At 40.7% G+C, this 21,833-nt stretch overlaps 1 protein-coding gene across 6 annotated transcripts in view; it reads left to right on the top strand.

The window, feature by feature from the left end:
- The window catches only part of SH2B2 (SH2B adaptor protein 2), a 78,787-nt gene that overhangs the window by 40,878 nt on the left and 16,076 nt on the right, over nucleotides 1-21,833 (top strand). For all 6 annotated transcript variants that reach the window (XM_087957628.1, XM_087957616.1, XM_026672401.2 and 3 more), the window contains 3 exons: nucleotides 626-1,499; nucleotides 17,587-17,688; nucleotides 21,094-21,185. In XM_087957628.1, coding sequence (XP_087813754.1) covers nucleotides 642-1,499; nucleotides 17,587-17,688; nucleotides 21,094-21,185 — 1,052 coding nt within the window. In that variant the 5' untranslated portion in view covers nucleotides 626-641. The remainder of the gene's footprint in view (nucleotides 1-625; nucleotides 1,500-17,586; nucleotides 17,689-21,093; nucleotides 21,186-21,833) is intronic.

Raw genomic sequence — 21,833 nt, 5'->3', positions numbered from 1 at the left:
TGCTTCTCTCCTTGATTAGTTTCCACCCATTGCTTCTTGACCTGCCCTCAGGTGCTTTGGAGAATTGGGATAGTGCAACCGACATAAATACCTGCCAGTTGCCAAGCACCCAAATTTTAATCATGTGATCATGAGAACGCTACAAGAGTTTTAAGTGTGAAAACCAGTCATAAGTCACTTTCGGTACTGTTTTAACTCTATAAACGGTCACTGAATGAATGGTTGTAAGCAGTGGTGGGCTGCTGCCGGTTTGGACCGGCTCTTCCGTATCGGTAGTTACGATCACCAGTTGGGCCTGCCCACTCACCCAGGCCCTATCCCATGTTATATATCTCACGTTTTTGCTCGCACACTCCAACCTCACAGCCCAGCTGCTTTCCACGCCTCGCCCGATTTACTCACCCTGGCTGCCGCATGCAGGAAATTCCTCTGGTTTTGCAGCTGCGCACAAGTGAAGTGGGCATGTGCGCATGCACGCACTTACATTTTTGGCGAACTGGTTGTTAAAAGTATGTGCAGCCCACCTCTGGTGGTAAGTCAAAGACTACCTGTATTTGAGGAGAGGTGGGTTCTCAAATTAGAACTTGTCCGTCTCTCTCGCTCACTGTCTTTCTCTTGGTTGTAGGTGGAATGGAACAGTCATGAATGGCGATGCCCTTTGTCAAGAACCTCCCTCCCAGCTTCCTGACTGGCGGGAATTCTGTGAGCTCCATGCCCAGGCTGCTGCTGTGGACTTTGCTCAGAAGTTCTGCCAGTTCCTGAAGGAAAATCCTCACTACGACACCCCTGGAGCCGAGACTTCCTTCTCTCATCATTTTGCAGCAAATTTCTTGGACATCTTCAGCCTGGAGGTCAACAGGGTGTTTGTGTCCAATTCCCCTACGAAGTATAACATTGTCCCGTTTGTGGGCCTTCAGAACTGCCACATGCCTTATGGGCGAGATCTCTTGCCAAGAAAAGAGCAGACTTCCGTGGAGTCTCTAGACAGCATGGACCACACACTCACCTCCAGCAGGTATTTGAGCCAAACCCAACAGGCTCAGGCAAGGAAAGTCTCCTCCTACGGCCAGTCCCGGAGCTCCGAAGATGTCTCCGTACACAGTTCTTCTAAGACAAAATTCAAGAAGGGTTTTTCTCTGAGGAACATGAGCTTGTGCGTGGTGGATGGCATGAAGGAGATGTGGCATCGGCGGTCTTCTCCCGAGCCAGGTGTAGAAGCCGTGCAAAGCAAACAGTCTGAGAGGGAGCACTGCCCTCCTGTTAGCAAAGAACATATCGATTCCAGAGAGAAATGGACCCACAAACTCTGGCTTTCCAAGGGCCAATCTTCTAAAGTGGATTTAGTGGACATTCAGAGGGAGGGAACCCTTCGCTACATGGTTGCCGATGATACAAACTGTGTGGGTAGCTCTCAGTGGCAAAAATGCCGTTTGCTGCTAAGGAAAGCAGTAAAGATGGAAGGGGAAAGGTTCCTTCTCGAGTTCTACGTTCCTCCTAAGGTAACAGTCTTCATTACTGAAGTTTTTGCATCAGTGGTGGGATTCAAAAGTTTTTGCTACCAGTTCTGTGGCTTGGTGGGTGTGGTTTTGTGAGCGTGGCAGGGAAGGATACTGTAAAATCTCCATTCCCACTCCACTGCAGGGGAAGGTTACTGCAAAATCCCATTCCCTCCCCACCCCACTAACCTGCTTTCCAGCTCCGTTCTCCTGTGCAGGGCAACCACAGAAGACCCAGCCAATCAGCTGGGACTCGGGAGGCAGAGAATAGATGGGAGCGGAGCCAATCAGAGGTGGTATTTGCCAGTTCTCTAAACTACTCAAAATGTCCTCTACCGGTTCTCCAGAACTGGTCAGAACCTGCTGAATTCCACCTCTGTTTTGCATGTAGTTTTTCCTGGTAATTCAGTTGGTAGCCATACAGGTAATTTTCCAGGTAATTCAACCGGTAGCCATACAGAAGCCTGCAGATTAAAATGCACAGAAACAGTGGAGAATCAAACACTCCTTCATGTGGTCAGTTTCCACTTACAAGTGAAATTAAGGAGTTCTTTTTATCTGGTACAGTTAGTCCTCGACTTTCATTTAACATTCATTTAGTGACTGTTGTGAGTTGGAATCACTTTTCACACTTATGTCCATTGCAGCATCCTCGTGGTCACGTGATTTACATTTGGATGCTTGGCAACCAACTCACATTTATGACGGTTGCAGTGTCCTGGTCCCGTTTTGTGACCTTCCGGCAAGAAAAGTCAATGGGGATGCCAGATTCACTTAACTATGTTACTAAGAACTGCAGTGATTAACTTAATTGTGGCAAGAAAAGTTGCAAAATGGGGCAAAACTCACTTAATACATTTCTCACTTAGCAACATAAATTTTGGGCTCAATTGTGGCTGTTAGTTGAGGACTACCTCAACTGCCGGAATATAAAACACTGTTTCAGCATTTGTAGGACTTGTGTGTACCTACATCAGGAACTAATTGATGGCAAAGGATCTCACATTATGGTTATACAGATATGACATGTACTGTTACATGACATTTATGACCTTAGAGAGACTGGCTCAACAACTGGGTGACATGTTCTGAATCCCTTATCAATCTGGATAACTTTTCGAAAGCATCTCGACATTCAAAATGTTCCTGCGATCTAATATAGGTAGTCCTCAACTTACAAACCAAGCCCAAATTTTCCATTGCTAGCTAAGCAAGACAGTTAAGTGAGTTTTGCCCCAGTTTATGGCCTTTCTTGTATAGTTGTTAAGTGAATCACTGCAGCTGTTAACTTAGTAATGTGAATCTTTACAACTTTAAGTTATACAGTGAATCTGGCTTTCCCATTAGTTTTTCTTGTCAGAAGGCCTCAAAAGATGATCACATAACACCAGGTTACTGAAACCATCATAAATAATGAGCCAGTTGGTAAGTGCCTAAATTATGATCACATGACCACAGGGGATGCTGCAACAGTCATAGGTCAAATATCTGTAGAGATTCTCAATCATCCAGGTCATAGTTGTCACAAAGATGCTTTTTCAAGAGGCAACTGGACTTTTTTGTTTTTCTTTGAAGATGTTTCACTTCTCATCCAAGAACCTTCTTCAGAGTGGAAGAAGCTTCTTGGATGAGAAGTGAAATGTCTTCAAAGAAAAAAGTCCAGCTGCCTCTTGAAAAAGCACTTTGGGACAATCATAAGCCACTTTTTTCACAGCCGTTGTTACTTCAAATGGTCACTAAAAGAAAGGTTGCAAGTTGAGCACTACCTGTATAAAGTAGCTAAGTGTGAATTACAAAATAAAGAGTTGTAATAGAATATTAACATATAATGTTAACCTTTGCTACTTGTTTTCTGTCCATCCACACTTTAAAAAAATAGATTATGGGAAATGTTTTGCTATTTCTATGTTTAAAATTAAGTAGGTCCTGGTGTATGTGGGTCATATGATATGGTAGCTTCTCCCATTTCAGTAACTCTATATCTTGTATCTCCACCTGAGCACTCTTAATTGAGTTGTTCATTATTTCAGCACCTGTAAGATTCTTGGATGACTTGACTATTCTGGGATAGATAATGCCAGCCTTTGCTTTTCGGAGCCCCATATAGTCTTGGCAACTTCCAGTTTGTTGACCGTGAAATCAGCAAGCGCTGTGTCAGAATCTTCCTTCTCAAGCTGCTTTGGCGTGCAGCTCTTCCAGATGTCAGTGTTCAAAAATAGTGCAGAGTGCAACCTGAGAGGTCTTGAACTTCGTAAGATGATTAATGTTGATTTTTTTTCTTTTTTGTGAGCCATATGGACACTGTGCAGATCCCGGATGATCGCTGAATACTTCTTTCATGATAAAATGGAGGGTTGGTTATTTTTTTCCCCTCAGTTTCTCTTTATTCTCATTTTTCACCACAGTTATACAGGTCATCCTCAACTTACAACCACAGTTGAGCCTAAAATTTCTGTTATTAGGTGAGACAGTTGTTAAGTGACTTTTGCTCCATTTTACAAGCTTGCTTGCCCCAGTTGTTAAGTGAATCACTGCAGTTGTTAAGTTAGTAACAACAGTTGTTAAGTGAACCGGGCTTCCCCATTGACTTTGCTTGTGAGAAGGTCACAAAAGGGGATCACATGACCTTGTGACACAACAATGGTCATAAACACGAACCAACTGCCAAGCATCTGAATTTTGATCACATGACCATGGGGATGCTGCAAAGGTCAGCAATAGCAATAGCACTTAGACTATACACGCACACACACACACACACACACACACACACACACACACACACACACATATATGCAGGTCTTGGCGTGTTCGGGTCTTTTCCCGTGTAAGATTGAGAGCATCTTGGCAAAACAACATCTATGTCAAAACAATAGAACTCAGAAGGTCATCACACAGCCCATTACCCAGGTCGTTACAACACAGGAGGCTGATAGACACACAGCCAATACCTCAGCCACACATGTTCTTACAAAAAAGCTAGCCAATCTACAAACATCAACTCCATCAACCAATCAAGCAATGACAACACAGCCAACCTCCCCACCAGTATATATAGGGAGACGGCAGCTCCGATCACGCTTTGCTCACACAAGCATGAAGCCTAAAGCACCAGCCTGAAGATGGCGAGTGGGACCTCGCGAACGTTGCCTAGATACTTTGATCTTACGCGGAGAAAACCGAATAACCAAAGATCCATATATATATATATATATATATATATATATATATATATATATATATATATATATATATATATATATATATATATATATATATATATATGGATCTTTGGTTATTCGGTTCTATCCCGCGTAAGATTCAAAGTATCTAGGCAACGTTCGGCGAGGTCCCACTCCCATCTTCAGGCTGGTGCTTTCGGCTTAGTGCCAGTGCAAGCAGTGTGTGACCGGAGCTGCCATCTCTCTCTATATACAAGTGGTGGGGGATGGTGTGCTGGGCTGGTTGGCTGTGCTGCAGCCTCTTGATTGGTTGATGGAGTTGATGTTGGTATAATGGGCTGTGTAATGGCCTTTTGTTGTGGAGATATCCTGGATCTTGTGCTGTCATCTCCTGGGTCGTTAGCCTCTTGTGTTTTAACGGCTTGGGTAATGGGTTGTGTGATGGGCTTGTGAGTTCTTTTGTTGTGGTATCCTGGGTCTTGCGTTGTAATCTCCTGGGTCGTTTGTGTTTTGATCTCTTTTCCATTAGCCTCCTGTGTAGTAACAGCTTGGGTAATGGGTTGTGTGATGACCTTGTGAGATTTATTGCTGTGGTATCCTTGGTCTTGTGCTGTGATATCCTGGGTCATTTGCTGTGTTGTGACTTCTTGAGTTCTTGAGGTGTAATTTCTTGAGTTTTCTGATGTGATGTCCTGAGCAGGTGGCTGTGATGTAGCATTTTGGGTTTTAATATGGCTTTGAGTTTGGGGTCTGGGTCTGTGTTCGTTTGGCTTCGAGTTCGTGGTGGTGCCACATCTTCATGGTGGGGGTCAGTTCGCTTCATGTATGGTTCAGAGGAGTTTGAAGTGGGTAGTGATGCAGCTGCAGTGCGGCTTCTGGTCTGTGGTCGTGTCTCATCTTCTGTGTGGGTGTGAGTCTGATTTTTACGTGGAAGTGTGGTGGTGGCATCTTGTGTGGCCCTCATGGGTGTGGGTCTGGTGTCATTTATCATGTTGGGTAATGACACCAGACCCACACCCATGAGGGCCACAGACGGACACAATACAGAAGCCTGATGATGGCAGATGAGATTCTGCTGAAACGTTGCTACAACTTTAAAAGAACTACAATGACGTGGGAAAATACCCGAACCAAGCCGAACACCATACATGTAAGTACCGCAAAACTTAAGAAAACATATATATATATATATATATATATATATATATATATATATATATATATATATATATATATATATATATATATATATACATGTATATATATATATATATATATATATATATATATATATATATATATATATATATATATATATATATATATATATATATATATATATATTTTTTTCTGAGGTTCTCGGTATTTGTATGTGGATCTTTGGTTATTCGGGTTTTCTCCTGCGTAAGATTGGAAGTATCTAGGCAACGCTTTCGATGAAGTCTCATTCATCATCTTCAGGCTTCTGTCTTCAGCTCTGTGCTTCTCAGAGTGATGTGAGCTTGCAGCTGCTTCTTCCTTTTAACTGCTAGTGGGGTGTGACTTGATTGGTTGGGGGCTTGGCTGTGTTCTGATTGGGTGGGGGTGTGTTCTCATTGGTTGGGGGTTTGGCTGTGTTCTGATTGGTTGGGGGGTTGGCCATGTTCTGATTGGCTGGAGGTGTGTTCTGTTCAGGTGGGGGCTTGGTTGTGCTCAGGTTGGTCTTAGTTACTGGGGGATTTGAGCTGGTGAGCTGTGATCTTGCTGTTTGGCTTCGAGTTCGTGGTCGTGCTGCATCTTCATGGTGGGGGTCAGTTCGCTTCATGTATGGCTCGGGGGGTTGAAGTGGGTAGTGATGCAGCTGCAGTGCGGCTTCTGGTCTGTGGTCGTGTCTCATCTTCTGTGTGGGTGTGAGTCTGCTTTTTACGTGGAAGTGTGGTGGTGGCATCTTGTGTGGCCCTCGTGGGTGTGGGTCTGGTGTCATTCATCATGTTAGGTACTCGTCTGTTCATGAGGGCGGGTTTCCAAATGGCTGGTAAGCGGGAGGTGTCATCTCTTTTATTCATGCTGTGTGGGCGTTTTTTCTATCTCTATGGCTTCTCTGATTATTCTGTTGTTGAAACTCATTCCAGTTCATCGAGATCATAAAGAAACAAAACTTACAACCCAGCGACCTACTAGTGAGCTTCGATGTCATATCCCTCTTCACCCAAGTGCCAATAAAAGAAGCCTTGACAGCCATCCAAAACAAATACAACCCCCCCCAGCACATCCTAGATCTGACCAACCACTGTCTATCCAATACATACTTCACCTACAACGGACAAAAATACAAACAAATAGAAGGAGCACCCATGGGATCATCCCTCTCACCTGTCATCGCAAACCTCTACATGGAACACTTTGAAACACAAGCTCTAGAAAAATATGATCATAAACCCAAACTCTGGCTCAGATACGTAGATGACACCTTCATAATCTGGCCACACGGGAAAGAAAAACTGAAAAACTTCCTCACACACCTCAACAGCCTACACCCCAAAATACAATTCACCATGGAAACAGAAACTAACAATCAACTTCCCTTCCTAGATGTCTTAGTATACAAAAAATCCAATGGCTCCCTAGGACACACCATCTACCAGAAGAAAACACATACAAACTGCTATCTACATGCACTCTCACACCACCACCCAGCACAGATCAATTCCGTAGCCGAGACACTCATCTCCAGAACAAAATGCTTAGCCGACGAACAACACCTAAAAACCGAACTACATACTCTCACTAATGTACTAACAGCCAATGGATTCCAAAGAAAGAAGATTACCCACCTAATCCAAAAAGAAACCCCAACCAAAATCCAAGACAGAGAACAAGAGAACGGCAAAGCCCTCCTCCCATATATAAAAGGCACTACAGACAAAATCAGCAAGATCCTCCAAAAACACAACATTAAGACAGCATTCTGCACAAACAGAAAAATATCCACCATCCTAAGAAACCCTAAAGACAAAATCGAGTTAGAAAATGAAGGAGTATACAAAATCCCATGCACTGCCTGCCCCACCACATACATAGGACAAACCAACAGAAGAATAAGTGCACGCATTGAAGAACACACGAACTCAATCAAAAAAGAACTGAACTTTTCCCTGGTCCAATACCTCAAAGCCACAGGAAATGAAATTGACTTTAAAAATACCAGAACTATCGCCAAAACCGAACACTTCAACAACAGAATAATCAGAGAAGCCATAGAGATAGAAAAACGCCCACACAGCATGAATAAACGAGATGATACCTCCCGCCTACCAGCCATTTGGAAACCCGCCCTCACTTACAAACGAGTACCTAACATGAAGAATGATACCAGACCCACACCCACGAGGGCCACACAAGATGCTACCACCACACCTCCATGTAGAAAGCAGACTCACACCCACACAGATGATGAGACACGACCACGGACCAGAAGCCGTACCGCAGCTGCATCATTACCCGCTTCAAACCCCTCCGACCCATACATGAAGCGAACGGACACCCACCATGAAGATATGGCACGACCACAAACGCGAAGTCAAACAACAGGATCACAAATCCCCTGACAACTAAGACTAACCTGAGCACAACCAAGCCCGCACCTGAACAGAACACCCCCCAACCAATCAGAACACAGCCAAGCCCCCACCCAATCAAGGCACACCCCCACTAACAGTTAAAAGGAAGAAGCAGCTGCAAGCTCACATTACTCCGAGAAGCACAAAGCCGAAGACACAAGCCTAAAGATGACGAATGAGATTTTGTCAAAACGTTGCCAAGATACTTCCAATTTTACGTGGGAGAAAACCCGAATAACCAAAGATCCATATGTGTGTGTGTGTGTGTGTGTGTGTGTGTGTGTGTATGTTTTCTTAAGTTTTTGAGGGTAATTACATGTATGTTATTCAGCTTTGTTCAGGTATTTTCCCACATCATTATAGTTGTGCTTTAAAAGCACAACTATAATGACGTGGGAAAATACCTGAACAAAGCTGAATAACATACATACATACATACATACATACATACATACATAGTTTTTTTTTATTTTTAACAACAAACATAGACAAACATAAACATAAAGCAACAAATAAAACCTTCTTTCAATTATACAGTGTGTCGGTTGGTATATATTTCTTGTGCACAATATTTATAGTCTTTTCCTCTTAGATTTAAGTTTACATTCATATTAATCAACTTTCCATATTGTATTATATTATTATTACATCATCATTAGACTTTAATTTCAAATCCGCAATATCCTTTAGAGAAAAACTCAGCTCCTACTGATTTTAATTCATATTATAATTCATTCCATAATAATCAATTATAACATATCATAATAGCACTTAGACTTATATACTGCTTTACAGCCCCCTCTAAGCGGTTTAGAGACTCAGCCTCTTGCCTCCAACAGTCTGGGTCCTCATTTTACCCACCTCGGAAGGAGGGAAGGCTGAGTCAACCTTGAGCCTGGTGGGATTTGAACTGCCAAATTGCAGGCAGCCGGCAGTACCGCACTCTAACCACTGCACCACCAAGGCTCATAACTGAAAACACAGTCATAAATTACATTTTTCAGTGCCACTGTAACTGAATGGTCATTAAACAAGCTGTTGTAAGTCGAGGATTACCTGTATATAGGTTGTATGGAATATATTGCTCAGATAGGATCACCTCCTTTATTAGGAATTTAATATTGAATCCAAATCTTAAGTTGATTGATCAGCCTAGCTTTTTTCAGAAAACCAGAGACTCCACTTCACCAAGCCTTCTCCATCCAGGTACTTTCCAGACCACCTCTGGAATTCGATCATGCATTTGATCCTGCTAGAAATTCTGCAACTGAAGTACTAATCTATCTGGAGGTCATCAGGTTGGAAAAGATTAAACAGTCTGCTATCTGTTGGCAGAAAAGATGACTGTAGCTCTCAAGAGCAAAATGAAATGAAGCAAAGCAAATTCCTAAGTTGCAAGCAAAATTATTTCATCAGCTCCTTGCAGTGGCATGGAAGGAAGGAAGGGGACTAGAGAATATATGAGCTTGGGGCTCCCCTTGACTCATCCCTATGATGATCAAATAATTGTTTATTACTTTCAAATACATCTTCCTTGTATCTATGTAATTATATATACTGAATCAGATTATAGATCCATCAAGCACAATATTGACTAGCTGCTCTCCAGACTATTTCTGGCAAAAGTGAATTAGAAACATTGCAGATCTAAATAATTTCCATTGGCACGTCTAGTGGCACTGGGATCTTCTGCATGTAAAACCTGGACTTTCCCACTTGTTACGACAACAATACTGCATTTGTGAACAGAGTATTTTATGCATTCGGCCAAGAAATATCTGTTGCAATACTTGCAGGTCTCCATAGCATAAGGCAAAAGTTTATTTAAGCTTTGCTACTTGAAATTCTTACTGTAGAAGCATTAATTTTGGAACTTGTGCAAAGCAAGTGCTCTACTGTGGAATATGGTTCATTATGCAGTGCTCAAACCATTAGAAACTGGCATATAAAAACAATCATATCCTACCCGTTTCCCAGATTTACTCATGTGATTTATTTATTTATATCCCATTTTTATTAGTTTTATAAATAACTCAAGGCAGCGGGCACACAATATTCCTGAAAATGACTGATCCAAAATCCCCTAGCCAGCTTTTTAGGCCTAAGGCAGGACTAGAATTCACAATTTCCTAGTTTTTAGCCTGGTGGCTTAACCACTAGACCTAACTGGCACTCATTGGTATTTCTGTTGGAATTCTTTCCTATTTTATTATTATTTTTTGCATTCCTTGTATTAACTTATTTATGAATTGTTTTGAATTTATTATGGCTGCGCCCTCCACTTTACTCTGGACAGCTAACAAAATCATAATTCACCATTTAAAAGCATAAAAAATAAAAACAGAATATTACAGCCCAGACCACAAACAGCCTTAAGAATAAAAATATCACAGGGCCCCCACATTAATTGCAGGCGCTATCTGTATCTTGGGGGGGCAGGATATTCTTTCAGAGGGAAAGTCCAGAGTGACAGAAAATGCATGCTCCTTGGTTCCATGGGATGTCAGACTTTAATTGAGGGACCTGGAGTGTACCCACTCTGCTTATATGTACCAGTTGGGCAGAAATGATGATCCCTCAGATAACCACACACTATGCCAGGAAGAGCTCAACCAGCACTTTGAATTGCATCCAGACATTAACTGACAGCCAATGCAGCTTGCATAGCTGTGGTGCCAAATAACCATAGTGTGAAGTGCCTTTTACTGCTCATGCTGCTGCATTTTGAGGCAGCTGCAGCTTCTGGATGGTCTTCAGGGGCATCCCCATATACAGCAAATTGTAACAGTTCAATTGTGAGATGACCAGGGCATGAGTGATTGTATTCTTGGATAGCAATATTTCTATGTACATACTCTTCCACTCTTAATTGATTGTTTCTCTTTAAAGATTTGGGAAGTGATTGATGAAGTAGCTTGTTTATTCTCCACTGTTCAGTTTGTGACATCTTGTTTCCCATTTATTCTCTTTTATATGCCATATATAAGGCACTTCCTCTCAAGTAGCAATAGCAATAGACTTATATGCTGCTCCATAGTGCTTTTCAGCCCCCTCTAAGTGGTTTACAGAGTTGTCCCCAACAATTTTGGGTCATTGCAGCTGTTAAATTTAGTAGCATAGTTGTTAAGTAAATCTGGCTTCCCCATTGACTTTGCTTGTTAGGTCACAAAAGGGGATCATATGACCCTGGGACACTGCAATTATCATAAATACATACCAGTTGCCAAGCACTTGAATTTTGATCACATGACCGTGGGGATGCAACTGCGGTTGTAAGTTTAAAAAAATGGACACGTCGCTTTTTCAGTGCCGTAACTTCGGTCACAAAATGAACTGTCATAAATCAGAGACTACCTGTAGTGCATCTGGATCGAGGAACTGGAAGAATTGCCTGTTCTGAATGAGACTGCATTGCCTTTAAAGAAACAGGCCCCAGTTTGGAGTTGCTTCAGATTAACAGAGAGTTGGAAGGAACCTTGTAGGTCATCTAGTCCAACCCCCTGTCCAAGTAGGAGACCCTACACCAGTGATGGCTAACCTTTTCAGCACTGAGTGCCCAAAGCGTGCACAAACCCCCAAAGTGCAATGTGTGCATGTCCCCCATGCATGTGCCCACATTCCCCATGCCTTGTTCCCATGCCTGCCACACATGCGCCCCTGCCACTTACACCCCGCCTCCCGCATGCACAGCAGAGACCCGAAGACCAGCTGGCTGATAGGAGGCATGTATGCATGCACGGCAGAACTGAGGTGAGGTGACGGCTCACATGCCTGCAGAGAGGACTCTGCATGCCATCTCTGGCATGCGTGTCATAGGGTCACCATCACGGCCCTACACCATTTCTGACAAATGGCGGTCCAATCTCTTCTTGAAAGCCTCAAGAGCCATCATTGTTATTGAACGCTCAGATAATCTGTAGTCAGGAGCACTTACTTTCAAAGTAGGCTGCAGTGTCATTTTATGGTTAGTTTGGCCATTCCTGCATTATAACCTTAAGATCAAATTGTTTAATGTGCTGCTTTTGGGACTGCTCCAAAAAATACAACTGGTGCAGGAGGTTGTGGCTAAGTTTTTTTTTTTTTTTTTTTTGGAGCATCTTACTCTACATGTATTGGATTTGTGATTTAAAAACAACAACACTCCACTGGTTGCCAGTCTGTTAACAAGACAATTTAATTATGTGGGTCTAGTATGTAGAGCTTTAAACAATTAGGAATCACATTTTTCTTAAAAAGCCTTGGATTAAATCGGCCTCATGGGCATCTAGGACCTTCCCAGGGCACCCTGATGCCAGAACTACAAATGACTATTTAGTGAAATATCTGCTTTGTGGTAGATCCCAGCCTGGGCAACAGCTTTCGCTCTGCAGTATATACCAAACCTCAACACTTTCATTAAAGTGTAAAACCTGCCTTTTTAGGTTAGCCTTTCCCAGCTTCCTCCTAAAACTTGCATGAAAATAGAGTGTCTTTCTTTGGCTTTACCTTTACCTCATTGGGTTTTTTTAATATGCTGTTTTTGTAATTACTGTGAACTATTTTGGATTTTCTGTAACTATATACAGTACAAATATTTCCAATAACTGAAAAAAAGCATCCAGAAGGAAAATCTGGCTGGGTAATATCCTCAGTAGGACACACTATACTGCAGTATTTAGTATTGATTTCACTTATTATTAATTAATATTAATTCCGGGTAGTCATTGTGTATTTGCTACTGTTGTTCTTTCCAGTTTGTCATTATTGCTGTCACTTGGGTTTTATTGGTTATATTGAATTTTCTCTTTTGATGGTACTGTGTTGATCATCCTGGATTTGTGAATTGTGAAAAAGCAACACAGTCTATACCAGGAGTGTCAAACTCGATTTCATTGAGGGCCACATCAGGTTGTGTTTGACTTCAGGGGGGCGGGGTGGGTGTGGTCAGGGTGGACGTTATCAGGGTAGGCGTGGCCAGCTCGATGTCACTTGTGTCAGGGTGCCTGTGGTGGACCAAGTGCTATGCCAGCGAAAATGGGCTCCTGAGCTCTGTTTTCGGCTACGATGGCCCCCTGCAGCCCTCTGCCAGTGAAAATAGTGCTTGGGAGGACTGTGAATGGCCCTCGTGAGCTTCATTTTTGCTGGCAGAGGCACCATGGGCCGGTCCTTCACTGTTTCCAAGGCAGTCCTGCGGGTCAAATTTAAGCACCCCATGGGCTGGATCCAGCCCCCAGGCCTTGAGTTTGACACCTCTGGTCTATACCCTTTCTTTCAGATACTGGGTTATCTTATGAATATTACAAAGATTGGTAGGCAATGTTTGAGTGAACGTGCCATTTTTTTCTAGCCATATAATTTGGCTCATTCAAAGCATGGTTAGTATTTGAAATGATCAGATGAATGAAAGTTGCAATAAAAATGAATCCATTAATATATACAGTAATCCCAAATATTTCTGGATTTCATTATATTGCCTTTCCCTACCCTCATTTGTTTGCTAAACAACTAGTGTTAAAGGTTCTCCAAAATTGAAGAAAAAAAATTAGAGTTGTAATTAAAAAAGAGGATGAGATGTTCAAACATTCTGGCCCCCTGAAACCACTGCCCATCTTAACATATTTTAAAAACTGGACAGTAGAGAAAGACCAACCTTAGACTGGCAGGATGCAGTAATTGCTGAAGTATGTCTTCCTTCCTTCTCATTCTTGTTTTTATGTTATTCATATTGGGATAACTACACATCTTCCATTCCAATGATCCGTTGCAAAAACCGTTAAACTTGTAATCTGGCTTCTTTAGTTTCAGCAAGGGTCTTATGCTGACACATTTAAAAGCATCTCTGCTCCACAGTTAATCTGCCTTAGAAATAATATCTATCACTGAAAACGTGGGATACTTTTTCTTTTTGAGTGCTTTCACAATAGTTTTATACTGTGGCCCTTAAGTGGAAGGGTTGGGAATATCTAAAGTTTTGGGAAGCTACAAGAGTTTAACTGCAAATAAACCACGTTTCACACCATCACATTGGTGCTTCTTGTTTAGAAGCAAATGAACAAGTGTGAAACAGAATGTTGCATGCAAGCAGTTTCCAAGGTCAAGGTCCTTGGAAGATCAAGAAGGGCTCATATTGCCAGTTGGTTTAAAATGAATGTTGAGTTACATAAGTGTTATAAGGGCAGCTGTCAAAGGGAGACAATAAATGTTGACCTGGTAGCATGACTTGATCGAAAGAATTTCCTGTGTCCTGGAGTTGTTTCTGTTCCTTTTCTGTCCTCTACTTGTCAACTGTGGGTGTAGAGGAAGAACCAACCCTACAACTGGAGGGTTTTGATGCCACTGAGCTGTGAAGTGTGCTTCCTTTTTGGATTTGCAAGACTCTTGTTAGGCCAGCTGTCCGAGCAGCTGAGTGTAAAATATACCGTTGGCCGTAAGCGATTTGAGAGTTGCAGTCTGAGTGGATAGAAATGCTGTGCTCAACAATCTTACATGAGCGCCTTCTTCATGCTGTGGTGATATCTGAAAATTGAGCCAAGGGGAATTTGCCAGTGTGAGCATACCGGACAAGAGTGCATGGAAAATCCCATTCAGGTGAACTCCTTTTATGGCTCCAAACAAGTGAAAGATCTTGTTTCCATTCCTTCCCTTCTGAGTCTTTCCTTACTCTCCAAGGGAAGGCCAAGTTGTAGTTGGAAAGAGCAATTTGTTCAGGCAAATTTAGGATAATGTTTAATTTGACCTAGAAAATAAGTCTGCATAAATATATTCTCACATTGCCCTGCATTTTCATAGATAGTAGAGAATTATAGAGTAAACATGAATAAAATCAGTGATCAGCGTGGAAACAATTTAAAACCAGCAGAACAAGGGAAAGAAATTGCTTTGAAAATCAATAAAGGAGAATATTTGTAGCTCCTCCCCAAGCTTGGTTGTTTTCTTGCAGACATTTCATTACCCAAACTAGGTAACATCATCAGTGCTAGCTCAAGGTGCTTTGAAAATGTGTGGGTGAATATATAAGTCTCAGTGATCCCAGAAAGTTTAGGAGGTCAATGCCATTTTTATTCTCTCCCATGAAAGAATCTTAAAACTGGAGCACTGTAGATGACCAGACAGGGTCAAATGCATCAACAATCTGGAGTCCCTATGCGCCCCCCCCCCCAAAGAAACCCACTGTAAGTCAGATGCCCCCTTGAAGTGCATCAAATTATCTGGCATCAATTTGACCTGATCATTAGTAGATCAGAATCTTGTATATAGGTAGCATGGAATAAACTTATAGTGTTTTTGAGCTCTGTCCTGGCTCCTGATTTCTTGCGCCTGACAGGCACCAATCATCAGAAGTTATTCCGTCAAAAATTCTTCTCTAACAAACAACTGTCATTACACAGACTCTTTTCTTCTGATGCACTGTCCTTATCCTTGCCAACCCATCTCTACATTGTATTATTCGAGGCGCACAATTTCCTGCCACATTTGGCTAGGAAGTCAATACAGTAGGTAGGTGTACTAAGTTTCCATTCGACTTAATTCACTGAAAACAGTTGGGAGGCAATAGTTTTTGTCTTTGCCTACTCCTACTAAAGGGATACCATTACATTACAGCTGGGCTCTGTGGTCCTGAACACAATGTCAACTATAAAAATCATTCCTGCCCACAAAAAAGTTCTCTGCCTCCTATGATGTGGGGAACTTTTTCCTCTGGTAAGAAGGCAGCTTGCCACTGTTTAAAACATATTTTTAATTGTATTGATTGAATATATTTGAAGAAAAAGTACAGTAGCTCTCAAGGATTAAGACCTAGCACAGATTATATCAGTACTTTGAAGTAGATCAAGATAAGAAATCCACAGCACAAGGAGTATAGAACTCTATTTTATTGATGTAGGCCAGTGTTTCTCAACCTCAGCCACTTGAAGATGTGCGGACTTCAATTCTCAGAATTCACTAGCCAGCTGTGGAATTCTGGGAGTTGAAGTCCACACATCTTCAAGTGGCTGAGGTTGAGAAACACTGATGTAGGCAATAAGAACAGACTCCTGAAACCTGTTTGTGTTTCCCCTCTCCTCTGTTTTATACAAAAGAGTATCAAGGTGGGGGGGGGGGCAATCTTGAATTTCCTTCTTTCGCTTTCTGTTTTCCCTGGTTAAATTCCTGTTTTCTTAGCAGCTGCCACATATCTCCATATTTCTCTCTAGATTAAGATCTGATCCTACACTTGTTTCTAGGAAATGGGATGTGTTGTATTCTTCCTATGGGGAAATAGTGTGAGGTATGATATAGTTGTACCCCATATTTTAATAAGAACAACATAGAAAAAAATTCAACATTTTAGAAGTGTTAGTATATTTTAGAGTTTCATATTCTTGCAGCAGGATTATGGAATTTCTCATTCAAGCTAAAAAGCACAAAAGGGTGGAAATCACTGAACTAGAATAATGTTTAGTGAATGTTGTCCCCTTTTCCTTAGGCCTTCACCTCTGCCCTAGTTAACTGATGTGCTGATTTGACTTAACTGGCAATTTCCAGCATTAAGAAACATAATTGTTTTGGGCATGAGCACAGAAAAACAATTAAGTGAGCAATCATAACTGTTATAAACAATTATTAATGGTAACAATTATTACTGCTACAATACTGAACAATATGGCAATATTGCTTCCTTTTAGACTGGATAAATATTTTGCCTTTATTTGAAATCCCTTGGTAAGCATCCCATTAAGAAAATCTCCCTATTTGCCAGAATAAAAGAATTGCTTGTGTCTTCTGAGGCTGTTTGGCTCCAATCTCTTCAACCTTTTGTGCTTTGAACTTTCAGTCTACATTTCTTTTGTTTTAAAAAGTATATTATTCAAAGAGCTTGACATGGAATTCATTTGTGCGTATACTCTACCGGGAAGTGTACCATCTGAGCCAGTCACATTCACTTTATTTATAACTGGCTTTTTTGTTTTTATCAAACCCTTTTACTTTAGCTTTCTTTGACTCTTTCTTAGCTTGCCCTGCTTTAATTACTAGAAATGGAAAGGAATTGCATTCTGTTTATCCACATCGGAAAAAAATATAGTTTTAAAAGAGGGACAAATTGATACTCTGCAGAGATATGAAATTTAAATTTATTAACTTCTATTTCCCATTGGATACCATATTTTTAATTAAAAGTATTTGAAATTACTGGAAGGCTCAAGGGAAGTGATATGTTTGAATAATGGCAGAGGCTAGTATAACATTTGCATTCATTTTAACTGCTTTGGTATGCTTCAGAGCAAAATGTTAGTTTTTGTCATTAAATTTAAATTCTTTAAATCTCTTTCTATCCGTTTGGCTTTTCAGGCTTCCAAAGCAAAGGTCAGCATCCCTCTCTCAGCTATTATTGAGGTGCGCACAACTATGCCGTTGGAGATGCCAGACAAGGATAACACCTTTGTGCTGAAGGTAAGGCAGCATGGCCTGAAAAATATCCTGGATGTGTGTGGTCCATGTATTCTAAATCAGGGATCCCCAACCTTGAGCTATGGCCCATTACAAAGCCCCGGGCCGTTCAGAATCAGGCTGTGGAAGTGGTGGCAAGCGCAATGTGCATGCAGATCCACTTACACTTCCAATTGTGTGAGTGGTGGGCGCATATGCCCACTGCTCATGCAAATCGAGCTGCGCACACTTGCCCGCTGCTTGCATGGAACCATCCCCCCCCCCTTTTTCCCTGACATCCACAAAGCTAGAAAGTTTGGAGACCACTATTCTAAATGACACATTCTACAAACTAATACTAAAAAAAACATCTTGCAGATCCTGGTTGACTTGGGTGTAGTGGGATTAAAATATACTTCTCTTCAGCCCTACCCCAAAGAAAAAATGTCCTATGCTTCTCAGTCACAGGATTAGAAGGAATTCTGAGGTTTCTGGATTGTCTTTGTCACTTGTCATCTGTATTGTCTTTATATTTTTGCACTTGCATGGAATCACTGAATATCAGAGTCCATAGGCTTCTATTTGGAAAAACTATAGATGGCCCCCCCAAATATAATGTATTCCGATGATTTTTCCTTCTTTCTGGACACTATTTTATTTTGTGTTTTTTTGTTTTTGTTTTATTTTAGCCTATTTTCTGCTATTTCTGATCAAAGGAACTCAGAGCATCTTATCTTTGCAACAATTTCCAAGGCCCTTTGGGAAGGGGAAATGCTATTAGTTGCATATGAAAGCAAAAGGAAATTTACGCTTAATGTTTAGGGTGAAGTGGACTGTATCCACAAAAAAGCATAGACTGTGATACATTTGTTAATCTTAATTTGCCAGAAGACTTTTGGCTTTTATTACTAAAGCCGTGTGTGTGTGTGAGAGAGAGAGGGGGGGAGAGAGAGAGAGGAGGGAGAGAGAGGTAGGGATAGGGATGGATGCATGCATTCAGGCTGTGAGCTTTACAGTAAAGAAGCACCTCTATGTCTAGATGCAGAGCTGTTTTCAAGCATTTGCCCAGCTCTCGCCCTTCTAGTTTATGTATTTTAATGAGCTTTCCTTTCCCCTTTTCATTAAAATTGCAGCATTTCCTTATAAGCCCCGGACTAACCGGACTGAAAGGATGCCCTGTGGCCTTTGCTGTTGCCATAGCAACTGGCCTAGCTGCTGCCTGAGCAGTTTTCTGACAAATCAACAAACTTCCATCCAAGCTCTAGTTCCCAATTCAGGGAGAATAAAAGGGGCTTTTGTGAGGAGCAGGATTCTTGGTGTTTGCTTTGTCTTTAGAAATCTCCGGGCACTGGATTTAATTTTGTTTTCTGTTTGGGAGCTTCTGAAAAAAACTTGTTATGCTGTCTGTCTGAATTATCTGGTGTTCATAGAATAAAAGGCAGAACCTTCCCCAAGTTAGTGCCCTCCAAATATGTTGGAATTATATTTTCCATAATTCCCAGTCCATGTTCCTTGCTGGTCAGGAATTTGGGGAACTGTTGTTCCAACATCTTTAGAGTGCATTAGATTGGGAAAGGCTAATCTAGCAGAAAATGAAATTATTATTATATTTTTATTTCATCTTTCACATCTATCCATCCTAATTCACACCAGCCTATCTTTGGTGTCTGAAAAGTCATTCTTTCATCCTCTGCTCCTTTTATCAATCGATTTGAGTCTGCTAAAATTCAAAGTAAAACATAACATAGTTTAAATAATTAAATTTAAAATTAAAATTAAATTATTATTTGTATTATTGTCATAAAATAGGTGAGAGGAAGCCAAACTGGGCATGCAGGAAAAGAGGCATTGATTTCACTGCACATCCAGTTCCTGTGCTTATTTGTTTTTAATTCTGCAGAGTTGTAAAGGACAAAAACAGTATCAGTTAATTCAGCCCTCGGTAGTAATTAACATTGACACTGATCCAAGCAAACAGTTCTTCTGGAACGGATGCATTAATTAACTTGAGGATTTCATTGCTATGGAATATTTTTCATATTTTTTGTTTTGTCCACATTTACAGCAAGTTTATAAAATAGAAAACAATGGATATTTTTAGTCTCTAAGAGAAGAAAGTTGAGTGGACATGTTAATAGTTCCTCATTTCTCATAGCTTTGGGCATCATATCTGGCTGCAAAAATCTGAATGATCATTGCAAGAAAGCAAAACAGTAACTATATATTAACTATGCTGAAATCTTCAGGTTCAGTTGTAAATCTTCTTTAAGTATCTGTAGAAGAGCACCCTATAAAAAGAAAATTAGCACTACATCTATTTAACATACTTCTTTGCCTGCTAATTGCTTTTCTGTTTGCAAAGAATTTCTAGCATTAGGGAGCTTTCACAAGTGTTCTTCCATTTGCAATCCAGAATGGTACATGCTATTTTACCATCTCCAATGGCTCAGTGTTTCTCAGTCTTCAGGCATTTAAAAATGTGTAAGAGTTCATCTGAGTTGCTAAGGTTGAAAAATACTGTTCTATGTAACAAGGTGGCAGGTAGTTATTAAAGCCCATATTCAAATCCAATAAAGCTCATTGAATAATCCAGGATAAGTAACCTACCTCATAACTCAGCCCCCTCACAGTGTCATTCTGCAATGAACTTGGATAGTTGTATGTTACTTTTAATAAAATCTGAATAGAAATGTGATCGTGTTATTTGATTGTATTTATTAATTAATTTTTATGCCACCTATCTCCCCTATAAGATGACACTGTGTTTGAGCTAAGATTGGGCCAACCCAGCAAAACAATTGTTGTACTCTTGAAAAGAGACTGAGAACTTCTGAACTTTCTACATTTCTTAGTTTACTGTTACCCAATGATTGTCAGGAACCATTCAGCACAGATTTTATAGCTCTTCTCTTATTGGGGTTGATCTGGTAACAGATTTTATACCAGACTAGATGGAAAAGAGGTACTGTATTAAAAATCCTTTTTGCTATAGGATCAAATGTTGGGAGCTAGGATTCTAGTTTTAGGCTATCTTTCTGCTGCTTGCCTAGCTACTCTAACTCTGTTGATGTCTTTAATACACACAAATAGCTACCATCTTATTTTCTACCAAGATATCTGCATAATCCAGCAGAAAGTCCCCTCACCCAAGCAGCTGTCAAATAATCTTTCTGTAGCAGAATTTCCTGTTTGTTTGCAGCTCCATAAGGTCAGATTTGTCTATGAAAGGCTTACACTTCATAATTAGACATAATGTGATTTGCTTATTTGTAATTTAGGATTAGGTGTGAATTCAGTGGTCTACTCCAAATCTTTCTACAGCTGGGCTGTTGTACTGTGGGGAAATAGTTCATTTTGCACTAAAAGTATCCAAAACAATAGCTTTCTGTAAGGTCAGCATGTTCATAAATATCTATATTTTCCATCTAGGTAGAAAATGGTGCTGAATATATCCTTGAAACGATAGATTCATTACAGAAACATTCCTGGGTGGCGGATATACAAGACTGCATAGATCCTGGGTAAGACATCATGGTGATCTGATATTGAGCATGCTTAACAAATGTTGCTAGAATAGCTCTTTGTGGAAATGAGAATATCTCAACAATTAGCAGTATCCTGCTATCCAAGGTTTTCCTTGGATTTTTTTTACCAAGTTATCTTCAGTATTACTTACATTTGTCTGGGCTTTAAGAATTATGTCAAAGCCATTCCTCCTAGTCATTACCTTGAAAGATCTGGCATGTGAGCACCAGTTCAGCAAAACATATTCTCTTTTTTGTGCATTGCTATCACTCTAAAAGAGCTCAAATACTCTTCTAACTCCTTTGCAAATTTTTCTCCCAGATTGAAAAAGCCTTATTTTTGGTGACTGTTGAGTATTTAGCACACAAGCCCTTTGTTAACCATTTTAAATGGGTGCTGTTTTGCAGTGTGCTGATGATATTTAAGTATTTATTCTCATTTGTAAAGCCCTTTTTTGAAAAATAAACCTGCAGAATAAGAATAGAAACCTTTTTTGGTCATTTAGGCACATTTTGAAATATTGAGAAGGTGCAATGGATGTGATCAAAAATGGCTTTCAGAGAGGACCTACTTATTTGCAGAAGGAACACTTATGGGTCTGGCAATCCCAAAATACTCATTTATGAGAAGGCAAACTATTGAGG

Source organism: Notechis scutatus, chromosome 1 (genome assembly GCF_049901735.1).
Source record: "Notechis scutatus isolate UNSWTSFEM ecotype Mainland chromosome 1, rNotScu1.2, whole genome shotgun sequence".
Classification (NCBI taxonomy): domain Eukaryota; kingdom Metazoa; phylum Chordata; class Lepidosauria; order Squamata; family Elapidae; genus Notechis; species Notechis scutatus.
The sequence above is the reverse complement of the archived record's forward strand: the minus strand, read 5'-3'. Positions and strand labels throughout refer to the sequence as shown.